Source organism: Takifugu flavidus, chromosome 17 (genome assembly GCF_003711565.1).
Source record: "Takifugu flavidus isolate HTHZ2018 chromosome 17, ASM371156v2, whole genome shotgun sequence".
Taxonomy (NCBI): domain Eukaryota; kingdom Metazoa; phylum Chordata; class Actinopteri; order Tetraodontiformes; family Tetraodontidae; genus Takifugu; species Takifugu flavidus.
In genome coordinates, this window is record NC_079536.1 from 8,814,427 (window position 1) to 8,838,167 (window position 23,741).

Genomic DNA, 23,741 nt, shown 5'->3' on the forward strand with positions numbered 1-23,741 from the left:
ACCCTGGAGAAGTTGCCAGCTCACTGTAGGTTTAACATATATAAATACCTATACACACTCTCATTCTAATGTTAATTTAGAGTTGAAACGCAGAAAACCTCTTGGGAATTCGAACCCCAGGCAAGAGCGCGAACCAATGCACCTCCTCACTAGAGAAGTACGAAAATAAATTAATTTAAGCACAAGGCAGCCTCAAGTGCTGGAAAAGCAGCTTCACTAGCTGCTGTTAGCATCACACAAGCTAACTGACTGTAAATGTGGATCTCGTAAAAGCTCCTCCTGCGTAACTTCTCACAAATATTTCCCCCGAAGATGAAATGTATTCTGTGAATTTCTGCATGTGTGACACCATCATTCCAGACAGTCCAAGCAGTGTCAAGCAGCAGTTAGCATAAGATGAATGAATTGGGAATGAAGTCTAATAGCTGCTCCCTCCTCGTGATTGGGAAAAATGAGAAGACGGCTGTGACCTCTCTTCCTGCAGATAGCCTTACTGTTTGCTGCAGCACAGTGTAGCTGCATATAATACTACTGGGACGAGATGGCAGTGCAGTTGGGAGAACTGGTGCAGCACTGAAGACCACTGATAGTTGCCACAGTAAATTACACATGTAAACTACATCCAGCTGGAACCCGTTCCTGGAGGAGCAGTTAGATGCCTCTGTGCATCGCAGGTGTTCATCCCTGACAGACACGTTCTATCCCGGTTCCATCCATGCAGCCATGCAATAAATCAAGACAACACTGCCACTCTGCCACTCATTACTGCACTCGGGGTATCTGAGAGGCAGCAGCGAGAGGAACACAATGACATAAAGGGATGGAGTGAGGACAGTTCTGCTGATCTGCAAACAGTGTCCCCTCGAGAAAGGTAATTTGAGAGTCTGATTGCTTTCTAGAGATAGCGTTTCATTTCCCTGTCATGGAATTATGAGAGGCAGCAAAGTCCTGTTTCAATTTTCACTGCCACTCTCCATCTGTTCCTGCAGACCGGGGAAGGGGGGGTGGAATCATCGGCTTTTCGATGCCGGCAACAGGCTACAATTTGACCCAGTGTGGTGATAAAGTGCAGCCGCACACACAACAGACAAGTGCGTTTGAGTGAAAGCCGTAGGAAAACAGCTCCCCAGAATGGTGCAGAAACAATGGCGGGAATGTGGTTTTGGATCAGAAAGCTTAATTTTCACCACAAAAGACGATCCTTTTAATAAACTGAGATTAAACCAACAGAGAAAGATGGAGATTTTTTTCAATTGCTAATGTGATTGACAAATTGATTTAAGACGAACAATTGGATTAACAGCTGCATTAGGAATATTACCCCTTCGGTTCAGTCGCACTCTGAGAGGAACGGGCCATTAGGAAAGCCAAGCTAACATCTGCTAACGTGCGTGCGTTCATTTCTACATAACATAATGCTCCCATAATCTCACACTGTATAGAAATCATGCCAGCAGGGTGGGCTGTGGTTTTTTGTGCATGGAAATTAAGGAGTTATGGTGTGATGTCGTGAGATTTTTGAAGATACAGCATTTAAGCAAAGCAGCTGTGGCACATGTGGCTTTAGAGCAAACATAGAGTTACTGTTCTGATTGCCTTGGACACATTTTAGAGTCAGGAAAAGGACATGAATATCTTTTTTTTGGAATATAATTGTCCTTTCTTCAGAAATCGCAATGGCATTTTTATGTCCCTAAATGCCATAAATGTGCTGGTTTACCATCACTATTGTTTATCTAATGCATTTAACTGAATTTCAGCAGGTGCGGGACAGACCTTACTGTTGAAATGCAACACAGGAGCTGATCTCCTATGTGAGCTGAGGTCCTGCTGTTGGAAAGCTCACCTCTCTGATGCCCAACGCTGCATTGCATGTTGGAGCCAGAGGGTCAGTGAGCCCTACGCAAGTCTCAGGGGGAGCAGCTAAGCCACGAGCTCCACAGAGATGGCAGCTGGACCCAGTGGATGAGCGAGCCAACAAACAACACCCATAAGCTGCAGCCTGAAGCTGCTAAGTAATGGCTCCCACGTGTGAGAAAGACAAACAAGCTGAGCTGTTGCATCAAAGGTTATTCTTGCGCAGAAATATGTCCCGTCATACGCTAAAATATCGACATGCTGAGCTAGATCCATGACAACAGGGATGGCAAGGGAGCCCTGTACAAAAAAATGTTCTCTCTATACCATCAAACTTTACTCTGCACAAATGCACCTGAGGATGTGTGCACACTCCTCTCTGTGATTCTCACATCTGAATATTTGGTGAAATGAATCACAACTGCAGGAATCAAGAATACACATTACATTATTACATGCGTCATAAAGAAGTCTCATTTATTTTTTGTGATTTATTTAGCACTCTGTTTACCTAGAACTGATATTGTCAAATAATAACACGATGCAGTGTCAACAGCCAATAAAACAACACAAAACTGGATAGTTTTTTTAAACTGAATTATGAAAAATTATGAAATATTTAGAAAATAACAATATTGCTTCTGTTCTTTAGTTATTATGCAGTTTAGCATTTTGACCAATCAGATCTTCTTCTGTATTGTCTGTAGGAAAACCAGACTGTGCCGTGACCTTCAGGGAAGGTTGGAACAGAGTTTTCACTTTATTCTCTTCTAACAGGAGTCTTAGTGCAGGTGCAGCCTCTCCGATGCTACCGGAGTGTGAGAACAATTATAAACATCTAAGCATCTAAACATCTAAGGTTATCTCCAGATAACCGCCAGAACAGGTTGTCACCAGAATCTCCTTGTACTGAATATTTAAGTGACGAGTGTGTAATTAAGACACTACTGTCACACATCACACGACCAGGAATTTATGGTTTATTTGAAAAGCAGCTCAGTGGAGATGAAGTTAAAATAACTATGTTCTGAATGGCACCAGGAAGCAGCCTGCAAGGAGAGCAAAGTTGTGTTATCTGCCTTTCACCTGATTAGATGTTCCATATGTGACTAAACTTCATATAGATTTTTTTCCCCTTCCACTGAGCTCAAGCGCATCAGGAGGCAGCTGAGGAGATGCAGCATCTTTTCAACCCCCGATGCTGGCCTCTCTGACCACAAAACCACCAAAAGCAAACAATGCCGAGGGAGCCCTACACTGGTGGAGAAATACAGGGAAGCCGCTCGAGACAACACCCACGTAAACCTGCACGCTTCGATCCGCTGTCATTTTGACTTTGACCTCCCCTGAACGGGGATAGTCGAAGTACTAAATTGCCTGAAACTGGTCAGGAAATAGGCAGTCCTTTCCCCCAGAAACAATGAAGTAAAGCTTTATGACCAGCTTCATATATAGTCTCAGTTCTGAGCTGTTGTTTACTCACATTTTCAAAATCTCTAACTACGTACCACCATTTCCAAAACTGTCAAGTGTATTATAATGTGTGCAAGACCACAGCCCAGCAAATAATCACCATAGAGACCATTCTGATGCATGGCTGGCAGACAAGAAAGAGATCTGGCCTCACACACCACCGCAAACATAAATATGTCAATATGACAGAGCCAGAGACGTCAGAGCCAGATTGTTTCACTACAAACGTGGGAGAAACCAGGCTGAAATCAGACGGGACCAACAGAGACGGAGAGAAAACGGGCAGTTGCATGATGGCGGGGTGGGGCCATTGCCACGTATTAATTCATCTGTTTGACCATCCATCCAACCATAAGCTGGAATCATCCCAGCAGTCACAGGGTGCGTGGCAGGAATACACCCCAGACAGGTCAGCAGTCTATCAGAGGGCACACAGAGACACAGACATGTGCACACACTGACAGGCACTTAATGTGCTTGTTATTGAACTGTGGGAGGAAACTCGAGTACCTGAAGTAAACCCACAAAGATGGAAGAAGGCGACCCAAACCCAACAGAGATAGGACCTGGGCCTGGAAGCTTCTCGTTACCAGGCAACTGTGTTGATCCCTGCAACGCCCTCATGGGAGCACAAATTTATGTTTTATTCCTAAAAAAAAAATTAGACTGAGAATTGCAACAGGTTTTATAGTCCCAAATACTTCCTGTCTCTTATTGGTGAAATACTAGCAATTATTTGAAGAAAAGCCTTTTTCCCCCAGGAATTGATACAATAATTGCTACTAATGTTGCTCTCTAAAACAATGCGTAGTCAACGCCAAGCACCGCTGATTCATGGGTAACGCAGGACGCTTTATTGTGCCAGTTCCCCAAAGCCTTCCATGTGACCCCACTTATATGAAAGCCTTGCTGGGATGAATTTCCCATGGGAAAAAAAAAAATTGGACTTATCCCTTTAGAGCAGATATATTACATATGTAAAAACCCAAATGCTGACTAAAGCATTTTCCTCCCCGTTGAACAGTTGTGCAGGACAGGACAAATCTTGGGAGCATCTTCCTTTCCACACTGACACAGATCCAGAGTACATCACACCTCTTCCTTGTTCTAAGTGATTAATAAGATAATATATCAGCACTTTTTGACACACACAGTGCAGTACTGTATTTATACACAACGTACAGACTGTCAGGGTGGACATTTTACCTTTTCACCACAATACTGAGCCACCTTGATTGTAAACACGACTACAGGAAAAAGCAGAAAAGCGGCATTTACGCACATAAATTGCATCACCACCTACACTTGTTTAAGACCCTGTTTATGCCTCAGCAAATTATTTACATCCATATCACAAAACAGCCAACATGACGGCCTTAAAATGTTGGTTGAAACCCTGGCGTCCATCTTTTGTCCTTGCCATCGTCACCCTTGGAACCAGAGCACTTTATGCGTCATGCAGTAAATTTCTGCAGCACTTCTTCCCGGTGTGTGACTGATCACCGTCGGCCACTGGCAGATTTCGTTGCGGGTGTGATTTGGTGTTGCCATGGCATTGTGCTTTCATCAAGCCAGAGCTAAACAGAACAGGGAGCATCCTCTCTTTTGTATGTGCCCAGGTAGGCATGATTGCCCTCCAAATGCACAGCTAATTCAGTGGTGATTTATATGATCAGCATTTCAGGCTGATTGTGAAGATGGTCCAGTTTGTTTCCATTTTGTCACATTAATGCAGCGTAATTTAAAGCATAATTTCTCTCAACAAAAGCCACTAAGTTGCATCAATTTAACCTTGAATGGGCAGTCATACATCCAGAGCGATTGCCAATCTGACCATGTGACAGGCAGTGAGACAACATGACTTCCATACAGTACTATCAGTCAGTATCAAACATGCATTCTTAAGTATGATGATCCACAGATGATCCAACACTATTTGTAAGACATGTTAATAACCACACATTATCTAAGAACATTGCATTTACAGCCTACAGTATGAGTGTGCTAACATGCTAACCAGGATGAACGTTGTGAGGATTACCTGCTGAAAATTTATTGGAAGAATAGCGCTGATGTTTGCATTTATCTGGAAGCGAAGCAGCCTCTCACCTAATGGCTCTGGCTCATGCTTGGAGTGAAGCGGTGCACAGCGCGCCATTTATTTTTTCCAGGTATCTGTAATGCATCATTTTTACAACCCGGGTCCGAGAAGGCATTTGTTTGCATTCGCGAGTGCTCGAATTGTCAATGACAGGATTGAGAATAACAGACGACAGTCAGATCTGGTTTGCATTTCCATTACATTCACAGAATCTTGAAGAAAAGTTCAGACAAATCTCCATGGATGTTGTATGCTTTGCTTTTTGTTAGCATCTTAACGCTAAGATCTGGCTCTTCCTTAGATTACTTTCAGACTATGATAAACCAAGAACAAGACATATTTTTAAATCTGGTGTTGCAGGAAAGTGTTGGTTGATTTTAATGTGGGACATGGTGATCTTTTTTAGAAAATCTGTGCTTTTCGCTTTGATGATTTCGACCTCTACCGCTCCTCATGCACTTTTTCTAACGTATCACCCCAAATTTTTCAGTGCTGCTCTTCTGGGAGCACTTCTGCCTCCTAAAACCCCGACTTCACAGTTCACTTGTCAAAGTGATAGTGTTGACAAGGTGCCTGCTTTGAACAAATTGCAATGAGAAGTGACGCACGCTCTCATACGGGAGGGCCAGCGTCGACTTTAGAGTGAAAATATGTGCCTTCAAGTAAAGGCATACATATGCATTCTTGTGGGAGAGTGATTGCAGCTGTCAGCATGCCAACATCTCTCCTGTTCTGTCAACCTCATCTTGCTGGTCCTCTGTTTCTTATGGTGCAGAACAGAGAGTTAGGTAAGGAAAGGACCTCTTCCTGTCCTTTGTTCTCAACCCTTTGCCCATTATTTATGAGTCAGGCTGTCATCTGAGCCTTCAATGATGTCCTGTTGACGTCCAACATGCTGGCTGCTGTTTATTATGCTAGCTGCAGAACCTGGAGGTCAGGAGTTTGATACCAGCAGTCCTGCTCTCTCTGTGCTCCACTGTCATTCTGAGACCAATGAGACAGAATGAAATGACACAGTGAGCCCTGGACACTGAGGTCTGTATCGTGTTGACGTGTGCAGTTTCAGCATGGCATCACGTTCCCTTTAGGAATGCTGAATGCTGACTTGTTAGACATGCGAGTCAAAACACATGCAACACTAGAAAATGTCAGAACCAGAGCTGTTGTAAAGTAACAGCTAGATGCAGATACGTAGTCTTTCTAACCATTAGATTTGTGGTTAGCATGAGACATGACAGATTTGGCCATGTTGGCAAAACACACGGCAAAAAATTGATAATTTTATTTATTGATAAATAAAACAGCAGTTACCTCATTAAATGGTGTCTTTTTCACTGCACAGCTACTGAATTTTCAACCCTTTTCCCCACTGCAATCAGTATGCCACAGTTTAAAAAGTTAACCAAATGGAGAAAACTCTATGTCATCATTTCCCAGCAATGATGCTGCTTTTTCCCAAAGCTTTAAAGAAAGATGAGGCTTACTTGGCAGCGCTTGCCTGCTATCAGCACAATAAGAAGGCAACAGGAAGCTAGCCAAGCATTAGCTTTCAGCGCTAGTGGCGGGGATCTAAGCAGCAGGGTAGAAGAAGCAACATGGCATTGCTACTTACAAGCCAGATTTAGGCATGAATAAATAAAACACAGCAAGATTTTTTGCAATTTTCCCCCAGCCGGGTGGCCTGAAACCAGTATAATTCTGACACCTGCTCTGATCATGCATTAGTCTGCCCCACTATGCATTATTTGACACACTCTGAGTTAAAAATACTGTTTCTGGTGGGCTGCGGGGAGGAGTGAAATTAAACCCAAGGGTGCTCAACAGAGGACATGGTGCCAGATGAGCAGATTACTGGTTAAGGTCCAAGAAACCAAATTACTTAACAGGTCACAGTTCACTTGTTAGGAAATAAAGGAGCCTTTTGGGAATGAGACAGATGCTTAAAACTGCAGTTACGGCTCCATCAGTGGTCAGCAGGGAGCTGTATGCCTGAAGGATGCTTCTGCGTTGGTGGTGTGCAACCTGTTCAACACAACATGTGGTTTTAACCTTTGACCTTTTGAAACATTCATTATAAAATGCACCTATTGTGACATGGGGGTATAATGCTATCCAAATATACAGAATTTAAGTGATGATGATGTATGAGGACACAAAGGGGGGGGGGGGGAGGGGCAATGTGTCCACTGCAAAATGTCAGGAACAACAAGCTGACACGAGGGAGAAAAAGCAATCCCAGTTGACTAGGAAATGGGAATGGAAAAAATGGAGTAAACGTGGGAAAAAAGGAGAACCAGCAGATGGGGAGAAATTGCAGGTGTTGTGATCCAGGATTCCCAGTTGTATTTTTCCCGCAGGGGGCGTGGTGGAGCCATGCTCCGGCCACCTGTTGGCGCACCTGCAGGACATTAGCGATCAGCGATGTTCCCTGATTGCCCGACCCAGCCAGGGGAACTAGGCTCGTCAACAAGCGTGGGAGTGTTGGCGAGCGCTTTCTGTTCCGTGCCGCCCCGCTTAACCCTGCCGTGCACGCTCCGCTGGGGCTGGGAGTCGGTCTCTGCGCCATTCTTAGTGGACTCAGGCGCAGATGACAGCTTCATAAGCCAGGACTTGGCCGTGCAAGCCCGTGTCCCCATCGAGACTGCCCGAGCCAAGACCCGTCATTGGCCTCAACGAGGAGGTCCTGGCTATGGTGACGCACCAGACCAAACCCCTCACCCTCATCGTCTCCAGGAACCGTCGGGAGCAGATCCGCCTTCTCGTCATCCCGGCATCCTTTTCCCCAGGGGTTCTCGGGTCTCCCTGGCTGGCTCGCCACAACCCCCAGATCGATTGGTCAACCAGGAGAGTGAGTTGGAGCGTGGCCTGTCGGGCCAACTGCCTTTGCTCTGTACTCACCGCCTGGTGGTTCGGACTCCGTTAGGAGAGCTAAGGAGGTGAGGCGTTGCCCCTGTGCGGTGAGTCCAGGGGGCGCAATCCAGGCGTCCACGGTCGGTGATCCGCTCTGCCACGGGAGGAGAGCCGCTGCAGTTTTCCTGGGGGCCACATCCTGGCAAGTGGAGAAGACGGTCCCAGCGGCCCAGCAATTGGTTCTGGATCAAGGTCGGGTCCCGTCGAACCGGCTGTTCGTCCCAGAGGACAAGGTGGTGGTGCCCTTGGTGCAGGCAGACGTACGCCGGTGGAGGAAGAAGTGGAGACGGGGCTGCGCTGTACTCCTGCGGGCTTCCCAGCGCTCTCAACGGCAGGCCAATCGACCTCTCCCATGACTTCTACCGCCCCCACCTCTTGGTGTGCACCCGAAGGAAGAACTGTTGCTTCCCAGCAGTCCAGCAGGACTGTCCTTTTGTGTTTGTTTAATAAAACGAGTTTTTTGGACCTTTCGTCACTGCGTCTTGCCTGCGCTCGGGTCCTAGACACCTCGTATCGTAACAGCAGGGTCAGTGACGAAGTAGTGAAATAAAAGAATACAGTCCATTAAACACACTGAGGAAGGACTACAAGCTGGAGGGATAGGAAAAACACAGGCTGACAGGAAATGGGTGTAAAGACAAATGCAAACGACTGCCCTGTCTAAATTCAAGAGACAAGTGGGTGATTAACAGTGATGTGTTGAATGTGTTGATGAATACAGGTGTGTGTGTGTGCGTGTGTGTGCGTGTGTGCGCGTGTGCGTGGGTGTGCGCGCGCGTGTGTGCGCGCGTAAAAGGCTGCTGATGCTGACAGAAGAGAAGGAGAAAGAGAGAAGCCACCAGCCAGAGGTCTCATTCCATCCTGTGAGGAGCCAGATGCATCTGTCTCAGCACAATAGAGGGAAGGAATCAATAAGTATAGAGTTAAAGCATGTGTGTGTGCGTGCATGCGTTTGTGTATTACTGACACGTGCTGTTTATGCTGCATTTTAACACAAACCCAGTATATGTGAAGGAAATGTGAGCCTGCGTCACATCATTATTCTTTAACAGAAATATATCATCATATTTTACTCTTTAACAGAAATAAATCATCAAACTTTATTCATTAACAGAAATATATCATAATATTTTGTTTTTGGATTATAATGACTAGTTTATTGCTGTCCTCTTTAATCGTCATTATTGTTTGACTGGAAGGGATTTTTACCCTCAGCGCCTTGCCGTAACATGTTAAACTGAACAACTAAACATCTAATAGCAAATGATCTAAAATATGCCTCTGATTGTGGATTAATCTGTGCAGCATCAAAGGGGAAAATATCCTCAAATTGTGGATAGTTTCAGTCAATAGTTCAAAGCTTCATTATTGTCTCTGCAATAAACTGCATCAGATGTAGGTATTTGCTCACACTTATATGGAAACTGAAGCTGCATCTTGTTCAATGTTGCATTTGTGGTGTATTTTCTGTGGTGGGCATTTACAGTCAGGGTTAGGGTAGTTGGATTTTTTAGAATAGCAAAACAGTATTTCATAATAATGAAATCAGACATAACAATGTCTGTCTAATCCATGCTGGCATGGGATTAGCTAGATTATCTCAGATTGCAAATTTTCAAATGATACAATTTAAAGAATTTCAATATGTTATGTAATAATTTTTTAAAATGTGGTTTCTCTATCACTGTGAGGCCGTAAGTACGACATGTGACTATCAAAGAGCCTACATCTATATTTGATTGTAACTTTTGAAATTAAATGAACACAGAGAGAAACACAAGATAGAATAATCCTGATGGTCAGATCTGCTGCAATCAAAAGAAACTGCCTACGTGTCAAGGGATATTAAGACCTCTGAATGAGAAATCAAATCACACAGCATTTCCTTTCATCTTCTCTTGAATTGATAGCATGTCATAAAGCTTGTCGGAGAGGGTTTTGCATCACGCTGGTGTGATTAGGTGATGAGGACGAGCAAGTGCTTCTAATGGCAGGAAAACGAGAGGAGCTCGCTTCACCAGTTTATTGAGTCTGTTTACAAACAAAAGGATATTGTGTTGTGCTGTTTACCTGATCTCATGAATAACCAGCTAGTCTAGAAACTGGAACGAGATCGGATGTTTATGTCTTGTAAACAGGCCTGCTTGTGCACTCTGTTTAGCATGTTACAATTTGTTACTGTTTTTCTGTGCTAATAGCTATAATCTGACGGCGATTAACCTCATTAGTGTCACTCCCTCTTCCACTTTTTCACATTTAATCTCAGGGTGATCAGGAGGAGGTCAACACCACGTCTATCCCGAAAGAGGAAGATAATGAACCGACCTTTTTCCTTTTGGAACACGCAGCCTCAATTGATCGACTGATGCAGATAAGTGGGCCGATAAATGTGGGCTGAGTTACAAAAGGTTTTCAAACTCAATTTCAGGCTTCTGTCAACCGAAATGAGTGAGCGATGTGGATGACTGCATCCCTTTGATGTGTGGCCGGAGCTGCAGTAAGTGAACACAGGCTTAATCATGAATTAATGAATGATTCGTCAAGAGATCTGGCGGAGGTTGACACTATACAAGAACGCCCCATTCACCACTTCCCACTATCTAAATTGAAAAGAGTATTTATACCAACTTGGGGATCAGAAGTTAATGGAGGCAGTCATGCATCACTTGAGCTACATAAAAATGTCTGTCAGCAAAGGTTGAGATAACTACAGCCTTTTTAAAGATTTTTTAATTTTCTAAAATTGGCTTTTTTGTGTTGGGGGAGGCTGGCGCCTCACAGTCAGAGTTAGTATCAGCCATCAGGAGTATTAACAGTGAAAAAGTGCTAATAAGGTAAAGATCTGACTCAGAGGTAGGAGAGAAAGATGTGATAGAAGCTGGCTAGTGCTAAAACATGAGAACACGAGAAGGGAAACAGTGGTGTAGATGTCATGTCCTGCTGTGTCACACTTCTCATATTCGAGATGTACTTTATTCATCCCCGTAGGAAAATTGAATATAATCCTATCTTTTCGTTTATAAGAAGGAAATACAATCTGGCCCGCTGATTCAACCGTTCACTAAAAACCCCGGTCAAACTGTTGCCTCCAGCTGATGAAATCCTCCCACTCACATTTAATGAAAACAAACCCAAATCCCAATCAAAGCTGCACTGAGAAGACCCCAAACAAATTTGTGAGGGGTCTGACAAAAAAAAACACAAGACTGCAACCTGTGCCAAACAAATTAACAGCAAGCACACTGATAAAGCGTCCTGGGATATTTGCGGAGCTTTGCAGGGTTAGAGGAGAAACAGAGCAGCACCTGAAGCCATTTAAGGCTATAAGTTTTATTTAATAAATATTCAGTTTAAAGCTGGAGTTTTCATTGGGATCAAATCTACTTCTTTGTGGCCTATCAGCATGACTGAAGCTGAAGCAGATAAGTTATGCTAATTGTCCTGGACGAAATTAGATATTGGTGACAGCGCTTACATCGTTACTTTATTTTACACAATTACTACACCCTCCCCGAGAACCCAGTATAGTCTTTCAAATGACATAATTCTTTTCTCGTAGTGCTGGTTCGGAAATACCCGCTGCTAGTTCTTGATACAAAACTTCTCATGAGGTAGCCAAGAAAAAACTGACATGTGTTTTTGGTTGAGGAGGGAGCGTGAAAATTAACAGTGCACCGTGTAAAACATACAGACACACAAATGGGCAATAGCTCGTGAAGAGAGGTGGCCTGTTCACGTCACAAAAGGCCTGTTCACACTCAGAGCATCCGACGTCTAGTGTAAGCAGATCAGTGTGGGTTTTCTCAGCGCTTTCTCTTTTGAAAGGGGTCAGAAAGAACGGACCCCAGCGCATCAGACTTCAAGCGGAAGGAAACAGTGTGACTGAAGCTTACGGACCATTTTTAGGAGTAAAACCACAGGTGTACGTCAACATTGGTGCCACCTGCTGATGAATATTTCAGCCCTTCTTCCCTTCACTTTCAATCTCAGCACCCACCTCTTCAGATACACCCACACTGAGACCTCTTTCTCATCACTTCGTCTCATCTCTTCACAACAACACAACTCTAACGTGCTGTCTATTCCCACATTACCTAACCCCCGAGTGTCACTTAAGCCTTTAATTCCTGCCTCATGTTGAAATAAATGATGCAGCGGGAGGAGATTAGCTCACAAATAGGTGATTGCCAACGCAATCAACAGCTTTGGTTGTGTCTTTGAGTGGCTGGATGGCATCGGCAGAGTTGTGGTTCACTCAAAGAACAACACCTGAGGACAAGCACTAAAAAAGACGAATTTGTTTCACAGTATTTTAAATGGCTGCTGCAGCCGGAACCCACACATGCATGATCCTCTCTTATAACAGAGGCACGGAGGGACTCTGCAATATCGACTCAATCAAAAGGCAAAGTTGGTAGTCTTCTGAAGTAGTGGGAAATTAAGTGTACCCTGGAGGGGGTGACAAAATTCCAAGTTGAGTCTGCAGATTTGACTGGATCTTCTAATTTAAGTAAAAGAAAATGATGTTCTGGTGGCACACAGGGTATGGGAGGAAAAAGAGCTGTGCATCCTCATCTCAATCGAATTCCACATCTTATCAGAAAAGCCCCAAAAGCATTTGGCATGAATATTTGAGTTGGTGGTCGGCGTTTGAAAAGGGATGACAGACATATATGCCAGATTAATTTATTTATTCAATCACTTTTCCTTGCTATCGCCCATGATGCACCATACGAACCAGCATGTCCTTCTAAAAAACAAACTGCAACATATGATTAAAGAGCTTTTTTTATCGCTGCGTTCAGATGTAGCTGCTCAGCTGAAGTCGGATGTGTATGTCTGGGATTGTATGCAGGGATTAGACATAGCGTACAGATTTGAATAGTTTCCTCTGGCTAAGATCCAGCTGGATACCCTCAGCGGTACATGATGACACGCAAACAGACAGAAAAAAACAAAAGCCTGATATGCTGCAACCAGAAACTCGCAGTTGTGTGCCAAACTGCAAATCTGGCTATCAGAGATCACAAACAGAATGAAAATTATGTGCAATAAATGAGAGGAGAAGATTGATAATCGACTCCTGGAGGCCCGCTCCAGATCTAGATCGGACCACGCGTTGTATGTCTAATGATGAAACGGTGGCATTTCACGCAGAAGATAAAGAGTTTAATCCTTCCGACAGTACAACTGTCACAGCACATAAAACAACTGTTATCTGCAGCAGTAATGCATCTTTCACGCGCCCAATTCAAACGCGTAGTCAACTGTCAGGGCGGCTCAAGACGTTTCACGTGGAAATCAGCACCCGTTTGTGTGTTAACAAAAAATAGTGTCAGACAGATGGATATTCAGATAAAGCCTGGAGGGGATGCAGTCATGGGGGGGGGGTTCTGTCCCTTTTTTCCACGCGGGGGCAACCGCTCCGCGACACACTGGCTCACTCTCTGAATGGCTGGCCCCTTCTTTCTCTATAGCCGCCTGGTCAGCATATGCAGTGATGTTTTCCTGGCATTCCTGCACTCTCTCCCCCTCTTCTAGACAGGAATAATGAGAGCCAGCAGTGATGGGTGGCCACGTGCATCATATTGTATAGGAATGTTGTGATTAATCGAGCTTGCCAAATGGAAAATGAAATGCCAGCGAGGCCACTCTGTTCATCGGGCTGTTGGTGTTTGCCTGTGAGGGAAATAGAGATGAACACACACGATCAACTCCCTGACTTTCTGTGCGCTTGGCGATCAGCCAGAGGGCCTTTCCATCGGGCCCAAAGAAGAGGAGCTTAATTGATGTTGCGGGACTCCATCAGGAGGCAACTGACGGTAGGAGCTATGCCTCGATAATCGGAGACAGATTAGTAAATTTCAGTTTTAAGGAAAAGGTGATGGGAAGCGACACCTTCCCAGAGCGGGTGACTCATCCTGACACTTCCCTCAGCCATGATGACTCAAGTTCAAGATGTTCAAATACCAGATGGCCAAAAGGACTGCTGGACCATCATGCAACTTGTTCCAGTTTTAGCAGTTGGAACAAAAACACAATTGCCTGAGAATTGAAGCTTCAGGCGTCATGTATAAACCACTCACCTTTGGTTAAGCCTATAGAAGGGTGCTGATATACATTAACCCTCAGACGTGGTGAAATTATGTTGGATAGTTGGTGTATGAGCCAAACTGGGAACTTTATCACACTACCAAGTCATTTTACAGTGTGAGATATATGCTTATCACTGCAGTCTAAATCCACAACTACTGTATCGTGCTGAAATGTTGAAAGGATTACCAAAATTCCACATCTCATAATCTCATCATGCTTTAACCCTCCTTCATCATTCTCCCGGCAAAAACCAAAGCTTGCTATCCACTATAAAATTACTCTTGATGGGATGGTCAAGCAACCCCCTGCCAACAAGAAGCTGTGTACCATTGGGCTTCTTTTGGCTTGGACATTTGATCTCTGCTTGATTACAACAGAAAGCAAAACCCACCCAGCAAGGGAGGCAATCAGTTCTGTCTTTGGGTGAGCCTGTTTATCTCTCCATACCTCTTCAGGCAACTCATTGCATAATAAAGACATTTTCAAATAGGGTGAGATCCAAGTATTCGATCTAAAAAGTGTGGCTTGGTTTCATTTGTGCCTAATGCAGCATAGCGGAGAGTCGGACTGTCAGCCATGGCAACCGAGCATCTGCCAAACTGATTGGCTAATGAAACAAAGGACCAAGATGGAGCGTGCTTGTGAAACCTCAGTGGTAGAACGCTATGACTGTATGCATCATGCGTATAATGCAGCCAACATTGTATGAATACACAACGGGTTTATCGAGCATGTAGGATGCGACGCCTGCATCTGAATAGGAAAGCAGCAGTGGACCCTCAGAGGGTAAAGGATAGGGTAAAGGCAGTTTACACATCGGTGCATGTGTGTGTGTGTGTGTGCTGTGTACACGCAGAAACAAACCCAAACACCATTCACTGCAACTACCAGAGAAGACTGCTATCAAACCTCCACATCTAGCGTTTAATGCTACTGCACCCACAGTAGAACAGTGTCCCAACCCCCGCAGCAGAACATAAGGGGTTGCCTAACAAATTGCCAGTGACGATGGAAGCAGCAGGCAGGCTGAGGTGCTGACTGATCAGCAGGGTGATTGCCCAGGAGCAGATGAACAGCCAGAGGACATAAATATCAGCCATCCGCTTAGAGGGGGAGTTAAGTTCCACGGTGTGATAAAGTCTGACTGGCTGTCCCCCGGGTGAAGGCATGTTGTCTGATAAGCCGGTGAACATTTGGGCCTTGATCTGTCTGCTGAGCGAGAAAGGAGCAAGGTGTGAAGTCAGAGGAAGGGTAGGAGAGGAGTCAAGAGGGGAAGAGAGTGGGGCAAATGCAGTTTTCTAGCCAGTGTAACAACATTTGTCTTTGGTGCTCTCTTTCGAAAAGATTTTCCAGAAATAAGCCAACAGTTTGCAGGTCCTTTTGAAAACAAAGGTACATTAATGATTGTGCAACAAACAAATCAATCAAACAATTATTTACACCGGTAAGAATATCATGTCATCAGGATGGTTACCTGAATGCAACAAATTCCATTCCATTTGCAACAAATAAGTTTTAAGTCACATCTGGGTGTCATCTGTAAATTTCATGTTTGCACAATGACACCTTTCTTTTGGATAAAATGTGAATAGGAGTGAAGTTGCCAGCGGCTTTACTGGAAGTCAATGGGTGAACCAGCGCTTATAAAACATGCACTCCCGATCATCTCCATGCACATGCACCTGGTGGATGACATGCAAGAACGGAAGAAAAGAAACAGTGTTCCCTCACAGAACGGTGGCCAAAGGGACAAACGAGAAGAGTGCGAGTGCGATCAACCTCCTCCAGAAACTGCAAGAGATGTGCCTGCAATGCTAAACTCCCTCCATCCATCTCGCTTCCCTGTTGGAACGGGGGCAGCATGGAGGAGAGCATCCTCGGCACAGCCAGTCCCCCTCTGCCACATGTGTGCGCAGAAAATTCGATTCGAAATGAGACTTATTTGAGAAGCTGGCGCTAAAAGACACAGATAGATGAGGCAAAACTAAAAGAGAAGATAGCAATAAAAGGAACTTTTTTCCCATGGAAAAGATAACGGAACATATTCACAGCAGGAAAAATTGAACCATGAGGGAGAAAGTGCACAGAGCAATTGATTGCATTCTGCAGAGGACTAATAAAAAAAGGGGCACAAGATTATTTTGCCTTCAAACACACTCTGGGCTGAGATTGGGAGAAAAACCCACAAAATGCACCACACGAGATTTCCCCATTTTCACCCAAGGATATTCTGTCATCTGCCTATTGTGATGCAGCACGAATGCAAATGTGCACTTGTGTTTGGCTGAGGAGAGCGAAAGTTTGCCACCGGTGCGGTGAAGTGAAAAGAAAGAAAGAAAAAAGTACAAGCACATCCCTTTCCACTGCCGTGATTCTGCAACTTGTCAGAATTTAGGATACCAACTAGTTTATTGCAGGGCACACACACACACAAACACACAAATACACACTTCAATTCTCCTATCAGCCTGCCAAGCACGGTTGGACAGTGTAAAAACCCAGGAAACCAGATACAGATTGTGGGCGCTCCCACTCTGGTGAATGTGATTGTTGATAGAATCATAACAAGGATCCTCAACTCAAAGTTACTCAGACATTTAAATGTCAGGGTCTGGAAGAAGATGAGAGTCGGTGGCTGAACCGTCTGTGGTCACCAGGCAGCCAATGCTCCAGAGTGACGTTGATCTGTTAGGTTCAACTTTCAATTTTCCTATTTGGGCCCATTTAGGTTCAATCTCATGGCCCTGCCTCCTCTGTGGCAGCCTCATACATCCAATTCTAACAATCATCTGAAATGGCTCATTCCATTGAAAAAGGTCTACTTATCAATTAGATGGTTTATGGTGCCGCTCAGTGTGAAGCGGCTGGGATGAGAATCAGCACCTCCAAATCCAAGGCCATGGTTCTCAACCGGAAAAAGGAAGAGTGCCTTCTCCGGGTCAAGGAGGAGATCCTGCCCCAAGTGGAGGAGTTCAAGTACCTCGGGGTCTTGTTCACAAGTGAGGGAAAAATGGAGCAGGAGATCGACAGGTGGATCGGTGTGGCGTCAGCAGTAATGTGGACTCTACCGGTCCGTTGTGGTGAAGAGAGATCTGAGCCAAAAGGCGAAGCTCTCGATTTACCGGTTGATCTTCATTGCCACCCTCACCTATGGTCATGAGCTTTGGGTAATGACTGAAAGAACAAGATCACGGGTACAAGCGGCCGAAATGAGCTTCCTCCGTAGGGTGGCTGGGCTCTCCCTTAGAGATAGGGTGAGAAGCTCTGCCATCTGGGAGGAGCTCGGAGTAGAGCCGCTGCTCCTCCGCATTGAGAGGAGCCAGATGAGGTGGCTTGGGCATCTAGTTAGGATGCCCCCTGGACGCCTCCCTGGTGAAGTGTTCAGGGCATGTCCCTCCGGTAGGAGGCCCCCGGGAAGACCCAGGACATGTTGGAGAGACTGTGTCTCTCGACTGGTCTGGGAACGCCTGGGGATCCCCCCGGACGAGCTGGAAGAAGTAGCTGGGGAGAGGGAAGTCTGGGCCTCTCTGCTTAGGCTGCTGCCCCCGCGACCCAACCCTGGATAAGCGGTAGAGGATGGTATGGTATGGTGGTATGGTTTATGGTGCTGAGAACAATGTGTAACAGGATTACTTTATTAGTCATGGCCTGAATTTAAAGCAAATAGCACCACCGAAGATGCTCTAAAGACAAAAGAAGAAATGGCATTTGATGCATGATGAATATTGTTTTTCTTTTCATTTTTCTATTTAGTTATTAGATTTGAACCTGTGCTCATCACCTAAAAGCCTCCACCTGCAACATTGAAATAATGTCATGGAACTATCAAAAGACGCTTAATTCCTGCATGATTTTATGAGTTAAAATGATCTCAGCGGCTTGAGTGAACGTTGGTGGAACAAACTGACTTATATAGCGTTCCAGACTTCACCTGCCATGTTTAAGCCAGCGTGCGGCTACAAACTTGTTAAATTAATTTAAGATTCACTTCAAAGACAGCTTAGAACAAGTGGATGGAGGATAAGGTTCAGGCTCTTTAGAACAGAGAGGAAAGAACCTGGCGGGAATTCTAGATTGTTACTTGAAATGACCGAGCCTACGGAGCGACAGTGTGACGTAATAACACAGTGCAAACCCTTTTTTGCACGTCCTCGCATTTGTTATGGTCCTTGTGCAGATGCAAACCACCTTAGAGCTTTAAAACATCCCAACAACAGCAACTGGTTGAAACGTGGAAAGGACTGCAAAAGTACAATGACATGAGAAATCCATGAGACATCCAGAGGTCACTTTTTTTGACAGATAAATTCCCACTTGACATCCCACTTGATAAATTCCCACTTGTGGCAACAAACTCATTTGGTTGCTGTGAGTCAGCCCCAGTGGGTGTTACCTAAACACTTCTCACTTCCTCTAACATCACATATAAATTAAACGCACAGCTTCTTTAAGTGCAGGCTATCGTACAACTGCTGCCTCATTCACCGGCTGTTGTATTAGCCGCAGAAGGCCTCCTTTTATCTCCGCACTCTGAGAAATGAGTGAGCAAAGAGAGTACGAGGAGCTGATTCGTGTCACCTTTGTTGCCTCCTTTTTTCTCCTCTCCATTCATTAGATGAGGGCTGTGAGAATTAGCATGGTTAGCAGAGAGGCTGCAGACGTGAGACACAATTCATGCCTCCACATCTCATAGTCAAGTGAATTCAGGACTTTTATCTTCTTTAGTTATGCAAATCATATGCTACAGACATTTCCTACCAAGAGATGAGCAAGCTCCTTCTTTTATTCTTTTACTTCAGAAAAATGTTCAAGTCTCGGTGAGATACAGGAAGGGGAAACAAATTTTTAATGGTGAAATATGAATGCATAGATCTGTGCTCTTAGGGAAGATTTGAACTCTACAGGTGTATTTAAAACACTGATATCTAAAATATAACAGGATATGTCTACAATTCTAACTGTATTTTTATTATGAAATAAATACCAAGATAAATGTACTTGTAAATATTTAGGAGAAAAATACAGAATCACCACTGATTTTGATTCTAATTAAAAAAAGATGGTCTGATTCCATTTGATTTCCATGTGAACAGTTAATAAATAAAACTGCAAAAACACTATTCACACGAGGACAACCTGCTGGAACAGGTGTCATTTTCCCATCATCATTTCCGAATAGGAATGGTTTGAACGCGGTAGTTTCCATGCTAGGTCTCTAGCTGGCAGTGTGTTTTGTGGGATGCAACAATGTGCTTGGGCAGACGCTTCTCCAATGGCATCGCAAAGGCACACTCTTAATCGCTGTTATCGCTGTTGGGGACGAAAAAGTGATGTTTTAGGTAGCATTGCGAGAAAAGTCACGTTATTAAGTTATAGCAAGTTATAGCAGACCAAGTTAATTGTATTGATTGTAATAATAGCAGTAGTAGTGGTTGTAGTCACAGTAGTAGCCATCACAATGTGACTGCTCTTAAATCCCATGTTCCTAACAAACAAATGGAAATGCAGTTTTAAATGATACACTCATCAATGCAATGCTAGTGCTAAACAGTTAAGGTCTGGAGGTATAGGACCGAGAAGCTAAATATGAGTCCATCCAAGGCGAAAACCCAACAGTCATGGCAACAGATGCTCATGTGATGAAACCCCGCCAAAGAGTCCAATTCTTCATGGTATGCTACTCCCAGCAACACTGAACAAGCTCACTGACTTGCATGCTAGCGTAATTAAGTTACAAAGAAGGCTGACAGGACACCTGATTTGTTCAACTCTGCTGCAGCATAAGACATTCACACCTCAGCAGACTGCAGAATCTGCAGCATGGGGCCATTTGTGTTGATCCGTGTATTCCTTTCAGACTCCTTACAGGAACAAGATGAATATATCGCTTTTGAAAGTCAAGCTCACAACTTTTACCTTTGGCGGTTTCAGAGTACCTATTCATCTCAGGAAGGCTGCAGCCACTCAATAGGAAGTCCTTCACTTTATGACTTCAGATGATTTCTGACTATGGCTGATTGTCATTGATGGTTTACTTGATGGAAACAAGATCTTTCTGTGTATCTCAGCAGCGTCTCCTTTAGGCTCTATCCAGCGGCCTGTAGCTGGTATCAAGTTTTCTTAGTTACTGTTGGCCAAGCCTCCAGAAGTATGAAGCCTGTGATGATGAGGAGGATGCGAGGATAATCTTTCTGTTTGTTTCCTGGCACCATGCCGCTCAGGCCTCAAACATGCTAAAGGAAGTTGACAGTGTTATTAAACCTAGTCAAGTGTGAGTTAGGATTATTAAAACATGTCATGCCCCCATTTCTTGCCATCAACACTCGCATCATTACGGTGACAGAAAGTTGAGCAAAAATGGGGCAAATTATAAAACTGCATGTTTTACTCAGAAAAATGTCACCGTTGTGTTGGACAACAGCAATTAGTTTTCTCTCTACCTCCTCCAGCCCAGAGAAACAGCTTAAAATCACACACCGCTCCACTTCTCCAGTAATAGAGGGAAGCAACACCAAAAATCAGTCCCCAGCCAACGACACCATATTTCTAATGGAAAGTTAGAAAGACGATCGATACAACAACAAGGCTCCCAAAGGAACCAAGTTCACATGCATAAAAGAAAAGTGGCAGAAGTACCTGCGGTGAAGTTGTAACTTGCTGAAAATCCCACCGCCTCCAGTTCACCGTCCGTAACAAACTTTATCCACAGGTATCGGCCACTACTCCGGATATCGGGAGGACTGTGCTGACCACAGTAGCGCCCAAGCATGGGGGAGAAGCCAAACGGTCCATCCCGGACCTCGATGTTGTCAAATTTACATTCCCAAGAGGATTCAATCGAATAATTCTCCTCGAAGTGTAGATCAATACACTGTCTGGGGGGCGCTGGAAGACACAACAAAAATAATTACAATCTGGCACAAAGCGGGAGTAAAATATGAGTCACGCTTCTATCGACGAGCGCTTAGCCAGCATCATTATCGGCATGTCCACGTGCTCGATGCTGGCTGCTAAAATCGCTCCTCTGATTTTGCATTTCAGTGGCTTGTTTGGGTTGATGTTTTTAATGAGATCTGAAGTAACCACATAAAGTTCTAACATTCACTGCACCTCTGGAGGGCGACCTTTTGATTCCTCTACATGCTCAATACACTCACATTTTCCCACTAGGGCTGCACTCAAACAGATTTACCTTCAAGGATGTAAACACACTCCGTGTCTGGGGGATATTTGCTTGGGTAATTGGGAGAAGTGAAGAGGCCGCCTTCTGGTTCCTTCACCCATGTTCCGCACTGACCAGCGGGCTTCACTCCGGAATTGTTTTTCACTAAAACAAGTGGCCAAACAACAGAAAAACAGAGGTGAGACTTTGACACGCGGCGGGAAGAGACGTGCAGATTTCCAGTTTGAGATTACCTGCGGAATCTTTCCTTGTTGCTCCAGACAACCCAAGTAAGAGAAGACTTACAACAACTGGAAGGACAACAAGACATTAGAAATGTGTTTCTAAGAAAAAAAAGCAATGTTTTTTGGGTGGAATTGAGCACATTTGCAAGGCAGGTTTGCGTGATGTTTTACACCTCAGGCTAGTGTTAAACCTGCTGAGTGTAACTTTACACCCTGCTGACAGCAATAATTGTTTTATAATTCTGAGGATACATAGTCTATAATGGAAGCTTATGAATTACTCTTTCCCTTCAAGTAGATTCAAAAAGGAGCAGCAGTGTGACTTTATGCAAACCAATGTGTGACCTGTTTATAAACTGGACCAAAACTGAAACAAATTTATAGATTATGATCAAATTTGAGGCAAATGATCATAAAACACCAATATCTGAAACAAACAAACTAGATTAATTGCAAAAAAAGTGCTTAACTGTCCTCCAATAGTGAGGTTCTGGATTTACGTGCACATTAATTCAGATAAATTACGTGTTCCATATTTGTTGTTATGTCCTTTGTGTCTGAGGAAAAGGGTTATTAGACCCATTTTTATTTCTTTTTTCCAGCGAGAGATCTGAACAAGAGTGCTTGAGCTGCTGCTGTCTTACCGTGATGGAAGCTGTGTCCATGTACCATGTCTATTCCTTTCACAAACGGCTTCAGACTCAACTAATTCCATTTAGATTAGGAATACTTGAAGAGAGAAAAATGGGATTGAGATGAGCTTTCACACGCCGTTCATACCTCCGGGGAGGAAGAAATAAAAGATATTTATACTTCCTTCATTAAACCTTCCGATGATGGAAAAAACAGGATCCTTGCAGATGCGCTAAAGCAACTAATCACCAGTTTCATACAGAACCAATAACAGTTCCAAAGACTCGCGCGATGTCCATCCAAGCGTTTCTAATACCCTTTGGTGCTTTTGGTGCACTGAAAGGATTAATGGTCCCGTCATCAGCCCTTCTCTAATCGCCCCACCTTTGCAATCTTCTTTTAAAAAACACCCCTGGCAGCCTTATTTTCTCTGATCCTCTATCAGGAGAGGGGATCCTCCGGGAGCACGTACAGCGGCGTAACACTCATCTCTGCAGCGTTTTCTTTCACTCTTTCCGATTGGTAAAATCCCCACGAAAAAGCGCAGGATCATCAAAACCACCGGGATCGTCGTTGCGTCTACACGCGTGGTAGTTTCTCAGGAAAGCTGCTGCCCCGCACTGTGATCCGCGCGGGTCCTTCCGCGGTGTCTCCAATCAAGTGGAGAGTTCCCGCAGCCAGTAGGAGTTCTGCGCGATCTGCCTCCTCCTCCTCCCGCTCACTCAGCCCAGCGCCGTCCTATGCGCCACAGTCCGCACGCACTCTTGACGCACGCGTCTGAAAACTTCTCCATGCAGCGACTTCGCGGCGCAGAAAAGAAAAAGAAATCAGGGGTTTGGTAAGCTGAAAAAGAATGAGATGACATCTGGAATAAACAAAAACTAATGCGTGCGTGCCAAAGAGGATCTAGTCTGCACACTGAGATCACGCAGGGTAGTGCAAAGGCATCAGAAATTTCCCGTTTATGAGCTTCTGCGCCCAATTTCACCGTTAAAGTTCTTAGAATCTTGCTTTTATCTTATACATATTCATCCATCACACCAGACATCTTAAAACCAATCCTTAAAAGCTCATGTTCCAACCCTCTGATAGAAAATCACTTCCTGTTGGCTACTCTTTAACGTGCAAGGGTATCAGCTTTCCTGGATGTTTGACCTCAACTTCTGTCCGTCATTGATAGATTATAGAAATCCAAGCTAGTTTTCTATTTCAACTGGACTGGGTTTATTCTCTTCTCAACTGAACTGAAGAAGCCTTCTGGATA

At 44.4% G+C, this 23,741-nt stretch overlaps 1 protein-coding gene across 4 annotated transcripts in view; it reads right to left on the reverse strand.

The window, feature by feature from the left end:
* Positions 1 to 23,219, reverse strand: part of neto1l (neuropilin (NRP) and tolloid (TLL)-like 1, like) — a 50,505-nt gene extending 27,286 nt beyond the window's left edge. For 2 of the 4 annotated variants that reach the window (XM_057013806.1, XM_057013804.1), the window contains exons 1-4: positions 22,489 to 23,215; positions 21,854 to 21,910; positions 21,630 to 21,764; positions 21,074 to 21,322 (exon numbers count right to left, since the gene is read on the reverse strand). In XM_057013806.1, the coding sequence (XP_056869786.1) occupies positions 21,074 to 21,322; positions 21,630 to 21,764; positions 21,854 to 21,910; positions 22,489 to 22,516 (469 nt within the window). In that variant the 5' untranslated portion in view covers positions 22,517 to 23,215. Of the gene's footprint in view, positions 1 to 21,073; positions 21,323 to 21,629; positions 21,765 to 21,853; positions 21,911 to 22,488 lie in introns of all 4 variants that reach the window. The other 2 variants (XM_057013803.1, XM_057013805.1) reach the window with 2 other exon arrangements.
* Between the last annotated feature and the right edge of the window lie 522 nt (positions 23,220 to 23,741).